At 35.8% G+C, this 12,720-nt stretch overlaps 1 protein-coding gene and 1 long non-coding RNA gene across 4 annotated transcripts in view; one reads left to right on the top strand and one right to left on the bottom strand.

Moving 5' to 3' along the window:
• The window catches only part of LOC115239475, a 7,508-nt gene extending 5,494 nt beyond the window's left edge, over positions 1-2,014 (top strand). The window contains exons 2-3 of the long non-coding RNA XR_003884632.1: positions 86-234; positions 317-2,014. This is a non-coding gene — a long non-coding RNA (uncharacterized LOC115239475). The remainder of the gene's footprint in view (positions 1-85; positions 235-316) is intronic.
• Positions 1-12,720, bottom strand: part of LOC115239459 (ankyrin repeat and SAM domain-containing protein 1A-like) — a 46,930-nt gene that overhangs the window by 21,152 nt on the left and 13,058 nt on the right. For 2 of the 3 annotated variants that reach the window (XR_003884631.1, XM_029813982.1), the window contains exons 8-11: positions 11,049-11,258; positions 10,398-10,674; positions 9,520-10,203; positions 6,400-6,574 (exon numbers count right to left, since the gene is read on the bottom strand). Coding sequence is in view for 2 of the 3 variants with exons in the window: in XM_029813982.1 (XP_029669842.1) it covers positions 6,400-6,574; positions 9,520-10,203; positions 10,398-10,674; positions 11,049-11,258 (1,346 nt within the window). In the remaining variant the exon portion in view is untranslated. The remainder of the gene's footprint in view (positions 1-6,399; positions 6,575-9,519; positions 10,204-10,397; positions 10,675-11,048; positions 11,259-12,720) is intronic. The other variant, XM_029813995.1, reaches the window with a different exon arrangement.

The following is a 12,720-nucleotide window of genomic DNA, read 5'->3' as shown; positions in this document are numbered from 1 at the left end:
AATTTTCTAAATATTATTAATATATACCTTTCTTTAAAATAAATTAAGACAATTTAAATTAATCGTGATTTAAATTAAATGACAGATGCAAGTTTTAATATAACCATTACGAGAGGTAATCATCAGTTCAATGATTGGGATATTCATTGCCGAATGGAAAGCGTTACTAATGGCATAATGCGCGACATCCATGATTTATGAAACTGCCAATGACGAGTGAACGTAACTAATGAAGTATGACCTTTCGTAGCATCCGGTAGAAAGTAATTTGTTGCATACACGTGGCTTATTATGTCAACATAATTTTTCATTGCAGGTAAAAAAATTTGACCCTAATAGCTACCGTTTCTTCATGTAACGACAAGAAGCGGGACAAACAATAAATGTTATCGAATGTATCGCGCTATCACATGACAAACAGGGTCACAAACGGAAAGTCGGTTTCTCTAGAACAATGGTGGCTTATTTTCGCAGCGCTAAATCCATAATCGCGCAAAGGGCTCTATAATTTTGTGCATGGAGTTTATTATTTTTCCTGATCCGACTACAAAAGCAACTACGTACTTTCAGTTATGGTTATAAACAAAACACAATAAAAAAATTAACCTATTGCTTGAAAGTGCATTCCAGTTTTGTTTCTTTCGACGAAATGGTTAAAGTCACGAGTTTTCTCACCGTACAATAAAACGCAATAATTATCAATCTTCGCTTACACAAAACCGACGATCTTATGGATAATTTTACTTTCTAATAAGTTTGAAATCGTTCAGCTTTGTTATTCTTGCCTACTGTTATTTGCTATATTGATAAAAAACATACACCGAAGATATTTGATTTCCAATGAGAAATAAAAAAATGATTAAATGTAACATCTTATTAAAAAAATTAGAAATTAGAAAAATTCAAATTATTATTATTAAATTAATTTCGCATGACGTTTCAACTACTACATGCAAAACGATTATATACATATGTCGACGCAATTTGTATATTATTACGAATTAACTGTTGGAAACGCATATTCAGCTTGTAATGCGTACCCCACCGGATGTCATAATGTCGTTTGCCTTAAGTAAGCATTGTATTAACTATCCACTTTCCAGCCATCAGTGTAACGCAATTCGCGTATTAAGATATGTTGTAATGTTGTTTCTAAGTAGAATCTTCAATAATACAGAGCTATAACCTAGGGCAATTAAGTCACTTTATCTTCGTCGTCTTTATCTTTAGAAAAGTCGCGTTGATAACATATGATATCGAAAAAACACATTTGATACAATCCGACAAAATATTATCAATACATATTGCTCTCACGTATTTACTTCAAATTTCTTCGCATAAAATGCAGGAAAAATATGAAGCGTAATCACGTCACATCACTTATGTAAAATTTACAGAAGATGCACTGCATCATATCAATAAAAAATTATTTTAAAAATAGAATTGATATATAATTTTATAAAATAAAATTCATGTAAGTTCTACAATTTGTTATTATGTATATAAAATAAGTATAATAAAATAACATATCATTCATGGGAATTTTCATCTCGCTCCACTTTTGATTTATCTCTTGTTATAATATATACTATAATTTCATCTTTTGCATACACTCTCATGTCTCACTATCTTATGTACACAATATATGAGACTGTCACGTAATTGATCACAAAAAATCACATATAATATTCAAATATAATATGCAGCCAAATTAAACAATAAAATCGCAAAACATGCATATATAAAGTATATATATAGCGCACAATCCCTTGTGCAATTCCTTTATCAAACATAATTAACAAACCTCGTTATTCCTATCTCGTATATATGTAATCTGGAAACGTCAATGCACGTTATATAATTGGGAATATATTGAAAGTGAAAGTTCAAATATCAAATATAGTGCTAAAACTCAAATTCAAATATAGTGCTGAAACTTACCATAAGAAAATGTAATGTAAAAAGTGTAGTTTTTATACATACTATTAATTGTTTTACGCACATATGACTTTTATACATATATATCAAAAAAAAATTACAAACGTAAATTCTCATAATAAAATAATGACACAATAATTTTATTACCAATATAATAATTAAATTTTTTTTTTCAAACTAGCTTTTTAAAGATAAAAATTTATCTTGCTTGAATATATTCATGTTTTATCGTATTTAAGCCAAAATTATTTAAAAAAAGTTAAGTATTAAATTACTGTTGTGATTATTCTATCATTTTATCTATATTGAATAAAGAGATTATAATAAATCAAGAACAACAAATATCTGCAAACTGCTACAATATTATCAAGAACCTAGGAATTTATGCGAAAGCTCAGAGGAGAGATAGAAGCGACAAAATGACTCAAGACATCGCATACAATAGCAGCATAACGTTTATTAGCACATCAAAGGTATTATAATAGACACTGTAATTTCTTAATTTTACAATGTAAATATATCCCGCATATTTATATAATTTTATATACGTATACATAGACATTGAACCCTACTAATGTATTTAGACGAAGCATTTGACGCAAAATAAAATACTAATCGCAAAATAATATCCTATTGTCACCACAGACATCGAATTTAATGCGTCACACATAACAATCCTGTTATATAGATATATATTAGCTTCTTCTAAATATATTCGAATTAAAAAATCACACACACTCACACACACATACACACAAAATTGATCACAATAAGTTTAATAATCTGTTCATTAACTGTGCGATTAAGAACTGCACTTATTCACGCTTAACATGAATAAATACATGTTTGTATCATATATATATGCTGCAATTAATTAATTTATTTATAATAAAAATAAAAATTATGTGTGCAAATATTATTTTATATATTAATATATATTAGTAATTTTATAGAGAGTATTATATAAGTAATTTTTATATAATGGATGAGAAATACACAATATTTATTTTAATAAATATATTACACAAACAGTAATATTTTGAATATATTGCATTGGAACATCTTGTATATGTAATATTAGAAAGAAGAGAAATGCCAAAGTCAGATATTTATCTCTAAGAGACCACGTGCAATAACATATACGAAATTTATATATCTAATATTAATATTTTTAGAATTATCAAATATCTCTTTCTTATGATTTTATTTGCGACAACAATTCTAATAGACTAGCTATGACATTTACCACTTATGTCAAGTAACATACGATCGAAATCTGATTCGTCCTGCACACACTTTTGCAAAGAGATAAAAGTGAAGATATGTAATACTACCGATATGTAGGTACATCAAAAATGATAATTGCAAAGATAATATACTAATCTAAAAGGAACTATTTATTCTCTAATTGTAACATGGGCAAAATCCCTAATACGTCTAACATTTCTACGCGACAAACGCGAAATCAACACTCTGTTTCCGGTATTTTTACAAATTATCGTTCGCTACGAAAGACTCCGCCTAATCCATTAGATTAACCGGGAATAACCATCGATAACCGGGAGCACCGAATTGGTCCGAATAACGAACTCAGATCGTTAGCTTTTTGTGCAACGATTGTGCTTGCACGGCACGTCTTTCGCTTTGCGTCGGCAAAGATTGAAATCTAGATTCGACGGATTTTATTACTACAGAAAGACATTGAGGCCGTTTTGAAGAACACGTGCATCGACTAATATTCCATATTGACATCATCCAAATTCAAAGAAAAGTAACCAAAAAAATATTGATTTAAAAATCTTTCGAACGTCACAACACGACCGAGTTTCGATCTTTTTTTTCGGGATTTCTGATATTAAAATATATTCTGTTCAATCAAATCGAAAAAGACCTACGTCGCCTTGCACGGAATTTTTTTTTTTTATAAGGAAAAAACCGCTCTGCGTAATTTATTTATTCGTTTGAAAGCAAAACACGGAAGGTTTTTTCGGTACAATACTACAAAAGGGCAAGTGTATAATAAAATACTTTTTAAACAGGATAGTGGAAATATAAATATCATATGTGTTGATTTTAAATATATCATAGGGATACAGACATGCGAACAATTCTAATACATATGTCACAGTTTGCGTATAATATGCAAAGTATCTATGCTGTGCGTGAAGTCTTCTTATCTCAATTTCTTTGATAATGTAAAACAGTTTTATATAGATTTAAGTAATCCATATATATATATATATATATAGTAGGCAATTAATAGAATAAATTTTAATTGTAAGCATTATGTGTACACAATGCTCCAATAATGTATCTCTTAGATATATATATATATATATATATAGTAGGCAATTAATAGAATAAATTTTAATTGTAAGCATTATGTGTACACAATGCTCCAATAATGTATCTCTTAGATATATATATATATATATATATAGTAGGCAATTAATAGAATAAATTTTAATTGTAAGCATTATGTGTACACAATGCTCCAATAATGTATCTCTTAGATATATATATATATATATATATAGTAGGCAATTAATAGAATAAATTTTAATTGTAAGCATTATGTGTACACAATGCTCCAATAATGTATCTCTTAGATATATATATATATATATATATAGTAGGCAATTAATAGAATAAATTTTAATTGTAAGCATTATGTGTACACAATGCTCCAATAATGTATCTCTTAGATATATATATATATATATATATAGTAGGCAATTAATAGAATAAATTTTAATTGTAAGCATTATGTGTACACAATGCTCCAATAATGTATCTCTTAGATATATATATATATATATATATAGTAGGCAATTAATAGAATAAATTTTAATTGTAAGCATTATGTGTACACAATGCTCCAATAATGTATCTCTTAGATATATATATATATATATATATAGTAGGCAATTAATAGAATAAATTTTAATTGTAAGCATTATGTGTACACAATGCTCCAATAATGTATCTCTTAGATATATATATATATATATATATAGTAGGCAATTAATAGAATAAATTTTAATTGTAAGCATTATGTGTACACAATGCTCCAATAATGTATCTCTTAGATATATATATATATATATATATAGTAGGCAATTAATAGAATAAATTTTAATTGTAAGCATTATGTGTACACAATGCTCCAATAATGTATCTCTTAGATATATATATATATATATATATAGTAGGCAATTAATAGAATAAATTTTAATTGTAAGCATTATGTGTACACAATGCTCCAATAATGTATCTCTTAGATATATATATATATATATATATAGTAGGCAATTAATAGAATAAATTTTAATTGTAAGCATTATGTGTACACAATGCTCCAATAATGTATCTCTTAGATATATATATATATATATATATAGTAGGCAATTAATAGAATAAATTTTAATTGTAAGCATTATGTGTACACAATGCTCCAATAATGTATCTCTTAGATATATATATATATATATATATAGTAGGCAATTAATAGAATAAATTTTAATTGTAAGCATTATGTGTACACAATGCTCCAATAATGTATCTCTTAGATATATATATATATATATATATAGTAGGCAATTAATAGAATAAATTTTAATTGTAAGCATTATGTGTACACAATGCTCCAATAATGTATCTCTTAGATATATATATATATATATATATAGTAGGCAATTAATAGAATAAATTTTAATTGTAAGCATTATGTGTACACAATGCTCCAATAATGTATCTCTTAGATATATATATATATATATATATAGTAGGCAATTAATAGAATAAATTTTAATTGTAAGCATTATGTGTACACAATGCTCCAATAATGTATCTCTTAGATATATATATATATATATATATAGTAGGCAATTAATAGAATAAATTTTAATTGTAAGCATTATGTGTACACAATGCTCCAATAATGTATCTCTTAGATATATAGTTACGCAGAAAGACCAGCTGCTTATTTTGTATTTTATTATGCAGATAAGAATAAGGCCTGTACACGTTATGATATTTCAGCGTCTTTCTTGTAAAGATAAAGTTTCTTTCATAAAGATACTATCCTGCTTCCACACAGACGCCATAAATATATTAATATCAATAACAATGAATCAAGACGAAAACAACTTAATATGTACGTAAATCATTGCAATATCAACACAATGATTTTTGTAAACATCACTATATATATGTACAATTCGGCTCATAGTTTTCTGTTGTTATTATCAACGATACGAGTGAACGATACATCGTGTACTCAAACGGGGGAGGTCGAGAGACTTGCTCTAGAGTGCGTAACCCCGGGAACGTCCCAATCGTCGCACTAGCGGTGTTTGAGGCAGACGATAAAAAGACAGAAACGTAACACAACGGTTATGCATGTACACGTGGGCAGAAAGAAGCGTCATGCGGTGCAGCCAAGCGTGCGTTGCTGTTTACCTGCGAACGGCATATCGCCGAAGTATTCCTCGACATTGTCCGTGGACATGCTCTTATCGGACAGAGATACGCTGGATAGCGAACCGCTTGACGCGTCCAATGATCCAGCGGTGGGAAATTGCAGCAGATCCTCGTCCGTTTCCGTCTCCATGTCGCGAGATCTTCGCTTGTACACCTATTGATGACAAATCAGCGCCAATTGAGAAAGAAGCGCGATTCTTTGTCTAAAGTTTACAGAGTATTGTAAAAATACTGTGAGAAAGGGGGGTACTTCAATGCTTCGGTTTCCGAACATTGAATATCTACCATCGATCATGTCGTACTGATAATATTGTTGGATTTATGACAGTTGCGTTTTACAATTTGCCCGCGACCACTATTACTCTGCGCGTATCACCGTTATCGCGAAATTGTCAACATTCGTATTTTATATACGGATATTTACAGTCGATATAAAAATTCCCCCCCGTGAATTGCGTCGCACCGCGTTAGCAAAGCGCACGAAAAATGAAGCCAATCCTATCGCGATGAAAATTTATTGAAACGAAACGTCCGCGCGCGCAGGCACGCGAGAAATATGCCATGTAAATCGGAGGGAAAATAAATACGCGTGGTCAACCTAAAGCATATTTATTTATTCGAATAAAAATCTATACCTTTTGACATTAATTCTTTCGATTCTGCTGACGGCGAGTCATAAATGACAAATATAATACGATTTTTTCCAGCACTCTGGAATTTTATGATCCGCAAAGAATTGTTGCTGCAACAGTTGATGCAACACACATGCATTGGGATTATTTTATACGTAACAAATAATTTTTTTTCATAAAAAAGATGAAAGATATATGTGCACGTGTGTATGTGTATATTTATAAGTTATTTATAAGTATATTATAAAGTTGCAACTCGATTCAGTTTATACAGATCGCTCACACGTACGCGTATGTATTTTTATATTTTGTGTCATTAATAGCAAGCTGTGATCAAAACGGTCAACGTGACGCCTCTTATATTTAATAGCAACGCGTATAAACCACCGAGAATTGCATTACGTCACTCAAAGAGACTTCGCGTTTTGATTTACTAAGTGTAAACTGCGAGACGGCAACCTGCTATTTCATCGCACGTTCTAGAAAGGCTCTAACGCAATTAAAATTTGACATCAGAGGCTCGACAGAGGCTCCCGGTATCATCTGTAAAATGCCGAGAACGTCTCGAGGAGACAGCCGGAAACCGTCGCTACAAATTCGCGAATTTCTCTCTCTTATGGCAACGGAGAACGAGCGTTCGTAAGGCGAAGTCAGACAGGCATAGAAGCCGAGGGCTTCATTATTCAAAGGGTGTCGGCATCTTGCATTCTGCCGCTCTACTGGATTCGCGGAAGTTGACGGGTGAGAAGCAACCATCCGTAGACGGATGGTTCTCCCGTCTCTTCGTCCTTCCTCACGTTCTCCGATAGATTCACGGAGACCTATGCTGTCTTCAGATGCTGTTCGATCCCCGTCATCGAATCATATCAACCGCTCGACAAATTGAGAATATGCTATTCGAATATATCGCGAGTCGACCAATGATATTGCGACATTAACCGCGCAAATCAAACAATGTATATAATTAACGCTTAATTTTTTGAAATATCTTTTCGATTTCCCCTCTATTATATACTTAACACCATTAAACAGCTTATACTTTTGAAATTAATTTAAATTTAGAGATAGGAAACGCGCGCGTGTGTAAGATCGTTCTACGCTCAATGAATACAAAGGATATACGTGTCATCGAATACTAGAAAAGATGTATGAAACGTGCTGTAAAAAAATATACGTATCTATCAAATAAATGATCCGCATGATGAAAAGATCGATCACATATCTCAAACAAGTGATGTTATATGGTAGCATACGAGCTCACTATCTTCACCGCGTTCGCCCCTTTCGCGGACTCCTTCCCGGATATATTCACTGTGAGATATTTCGTCAAGCGTGTATAGCCGACTGAAAGACACGGATTGCGAATGCATATAGGAAACGGCAGAGAGAAGCCGCGATGGATGGCGGAGAGATATCGTGGAAAGAGCAAAGAGAGAGAGAGAGTGAGAAGCGGGAGGGGGGGTGGGGGCAGACGAGTGTGTTGGAAGCTGCGTGGTATGCTATGGATATCCATTTGCTGTGGATGGGAACTGAACGTAGTCGGTCTCACAGCAGAACGATCATAGGGAGACGCGCAAACGGTAGCAAACGAGCGAGACAGGCCGAAAGCGGTGGGAGCGAGGCAGATCGACTCCTTGTAAATCGCATCACAGATCAAACACAGCTTATATATTAAACGTAACCTGGTAAGATGCCATGTTGACTGCTTATCTACTGTCCAAGACACCAGGTCAAGTGAGAGCGTTAATGACGTTCTTTAGCGAGCGCACAAGTTGCCAAGTACTTATGTCACGAGCGACTTAAAAGACAGTTCCGGCTGTCGACGAATATTTTAAAGATATCCGCGTTTTCGTGGATAAACCATCAAGTAGTTCGGAATCTCCGCAATCTGACGCACCAGCGGGACTATATCTCGGTATTTCTGACATATGAAACGGATATATATATATATATATATATATATATAAACGTCTGCCGTACTTCCAAGGAGCAGCCAAGGATGCAAAATTGAACGCCGCCGTTGCATGCTTCGCCGAGTACCGCGCGACAAATCGCAGAAGCGCTTCCATTTGCCTGTCGTTTGAAACGAACTGCGGAATTCTCGCGGGGAATTGAGAATCTTGCATACACGCTCGCCCGAGTTAATGCGGAAATCGGAAACGATATTAGTTGCTAAATGAATCGATTCATAACTCGTCCGCGTGGTTTACTGAGGTAACTTTATTATACAGAAATTACACTTTTTTCAAAGAATCTGGTAGAAAGATATTAAAAAGTAGAAAAATCTTTCTTTCAATAATGCGATAAGCACGTTCGGAAATTATCTTATGGAAGATTCCAATAAGATCTCATTATATAACAGCGATTATAATAACATGTTAATTATCTCCTACCTTTTTTGCATCGTACGTACGTCAACGTGCCGAGCTTGCAAATAATAATTAGTAATAGGGTAATTAGTAATTACCTGACTGAGTGGGCGAATGCGCTCGTGAATTGACTTTTCCGCTTGCATGGCGGATGGTGGCGGATGATCAGGAGTTGGCGGCTGAACGTAATGCGTAGGGCTGGTCGGTAGCATCATTTGCACGCGTTTGAGTCGTTTGTCGGTGGCTTCGCGATTGTCCAACACGGATTGCCCATCCATCATCTCGCGCTTCTCGTCGAGGAGACTTTCTTGGGAAGACTTCAGCGTAAGAAAGGCATTCGACACGAACGTTTGCTCCTGGATAGCTGCATCGCCGTCGCTGCAGGGTGACTTGTCGGTACACGGGCTGCTTTCCGGTTCGTAACTCTCATAGGCGTGTCTGCGTAATTTTCTTCGTGGATTCAACATCTTGATCGGCCGATTTTCGTAGATAGACGTTATGGCTACCGGCTCCACGTTCGATTCACGTTTCTCATCGGTTCCGATCAGCCGTGATCTCATTTCTACGTACTGGTCCATGCTTCGAGTGACGTGTCGCAACTGCTCGCGTCGTTTTTGCAACTGCTCAAGATCGATGTGACTACGCGCACCGCTGCGAGCTAGGAATAAGTATTCGTAATTACTCGGTCCTACCGAACTGTCAGCGGATAAAGACATTTGTGTCTGCAGATGCGTCGGGGATACCGAAAGATTTCGCCTGGGTGGTTTCTTGGGCGGTGTCGGCTGCGAAAGAAGAAGCGAACATTTCTTCTCGCGAGCTTATCTCTTTACGTTCAAATATTGGAGAAAATTTTATTTATTCAAAAAAGCACGCAAGAACATTCTTTTTTCTGTGATTTTCACCGAGTGCGTATATATGCTCTGTCACGAATCTTTCTGCGTTCGTAACGTTAATTTAGATTAATTGAGATTCTTACCGAGACTTTACTGTTGGAAGCGGGACTGTGTAGCGAGCTGGACAGGGGTGCCATTGGCAAGTAAATCCCGGCAGCGCTGGAATCGTTGGGCAAACAACGACGATCCCGTGGGCTAGGTCCGCCGACGCTCGAGGATGACGACACGCTCAATTGGTCGGACTCTCTGCCGCCCCCGTATCCCGTGGGCAATGTCAAGGACAGGTCCTCCGACACGAAACTACCCTCCATTGTGCCGCGTGGCACGGGTGGAGTTTGGTACAGTCCGTTGTCGGAGCCCCTAAGCAACCAAAAGTCGGGATCTCAATGGGACCGATCGGCGATCTATTATTGATCGATGAGAGATAAATCGAGAACGCCGGAAGCGTACGCTTCTGCTCGATTAATCAGTGAGAAATAGAAAGGCCTCACGTTTACGCTGTTTTATTTTGTATGCGCTCTAAGAATATATCTCGGAATAAAATTTGTTTAAAGTACGGAGTATTTGCAGGATTCTTTAGCAACATTAAACACGCGTGAATATTTCTTAACAAATATTCTACATACAGATACATGCATGTAAGCTATCGCTAAACTCAACATTAATTCAATATTAAGAAGTTATGTTGTTTCTAATGCAACTATACGGTGCAAAATGTTTGTATGTATTATTACCGTGTAGTGTCGAGTGGTAATGTTCGTTTGGTAGTGTTTTGTGGTATATCTTCAGGGGTTTGGTCGGAACTTTCGAGAGTATTTATAGAGTTGAGAGTGTCGGATAAGGACATAAAGACGCTGTCGAAGACGGAACTGAGGTCGGAATCCTCTGTCTGCTGGAGGACCCTCCGTACTCCGTTCATCGGTTCCTCGTTCTGCTCGTCTTCACTGAAACGCGCATTCCGTCATAGATTACCAACCATCAATCGCACATCCAAAGCCAAGCAACATAATCTTGTATATCGATCAAGCCGGTGTAATTATTCAATTATGCATCACGAATATAAAATTTAACTAATGTTTATAAAAACAGCCGTATTATATCTTATATCACACTAACAATCACAACGTGTTAATTTAGTCAATTAAAAATTATACTATTTGCAAATAACAAAATTATTGCCTACATTAAAATATGCAAAAGCAAAGAGCCGTAAATCGTGTTACGTAAAAATATAAATATAAATTGTATAAAAAGAAACTGCTTTCACTGATAAAGTACGATTCAGTTGAAGACATTCACGAGCAAGTGTTGATTTTTAATGAGGCCACGTTGACGAAGATGGAACACGGCGCGAACAACACGAGAAAGAGGAGCAAAAAAGAAGCTGGTAGCCCTCGGAGACCGCGCGCTTGCAGCATGAAAGGGAGAGAACGATGGTTATTAGTTTTATGCTGAGACGGGCTAACATTTACATTGTTTAACATGATGGATTCATTTCGAAGCGGCCAAACTGGGGCTACCGACGTCAAACATTGACGGTGGAAGTGCGGAACATCAACGGCAGCTCCCACGTTCTCTCGCCCTCTTTCTCTCCCTTCATCACATATATATCGCGTATCTCCGTTTCTCCTTCGTTCGCTCCCTTACTCTCCCTCTAAAAACCGCATCTCTCTATCGCCCTACGTCTTCGTCTTTCTCTTTCTCGCTCGCTGTACCGAGCCAACCAGTCGGGCTTAGCAGCTAGAACGGTAACGCTGGCACAGAGTACCAATGGGGTGATGCAACGGGGTGACCTAGGGGCGAACGAGGCGGTCGGACCCACCATCTCGCCTGCCTACATCAGGAAAATTAAACCAAGCCAAGCGGTGCTTAACGCGCTGGGGCTACATGCGGCCGTGCCACCTCCTCCAACCTCTTCATCCACCTTCGCGTTTCACCCCCGGCGCCATTCCATATCCAGGTTCCCTTTTCGGTCCGAGAACCTCCACCTCCAACATTCTCTACTTTCTACGGATAAGAGCGGCAGTGGTAGCAACAGCGCTAGCACCAGCCCGGTGCTTGGCCGGTACTCACTCATTCACTCCGCGCTCCGTCCGCGTCTCTACGCTTTTGTTTGTCCAACATCTCCTATATTAAAGCACAGCCGCGGCTGCTGTACGCGCGTAGAAAGAGAGAGAGAGTCTTTTTTGCAAAATATTACGAACCCCGCGCTTACCCAATGCAATACCATCGTAGGTTTTATTTTTGAAGAAAAGATTTCTACGAAGATGATCTAAATGATACAGAAATACTTTCTCACTACACTCTACATGCAAAATCTTAATACGCTCGGATGATTATACGTAAGAATATACCACACGTATACTGCTAGAGTTGATATTAATTAATATTTTAATATCTGTAAAA

The sequence above is a fragment of the Formica exsecta genome, unplaced genomic scaffold, assembly GCF_003651465.1.
Source record: "Formica exsecta isolate Colony F162 unplaced genomic scaffold, ASM365146v1 scaffold116, whole genome shotgun sequence".
Lineage (NCBI taxonomy): Eukaryota > Metazoa > Arthropoda > Insecta > Hymenoptera > Formicidae > Formica > Formica exsecta.
This window is presented reverse-complemented; position numbering and strand designations above follow the sequence as displayed.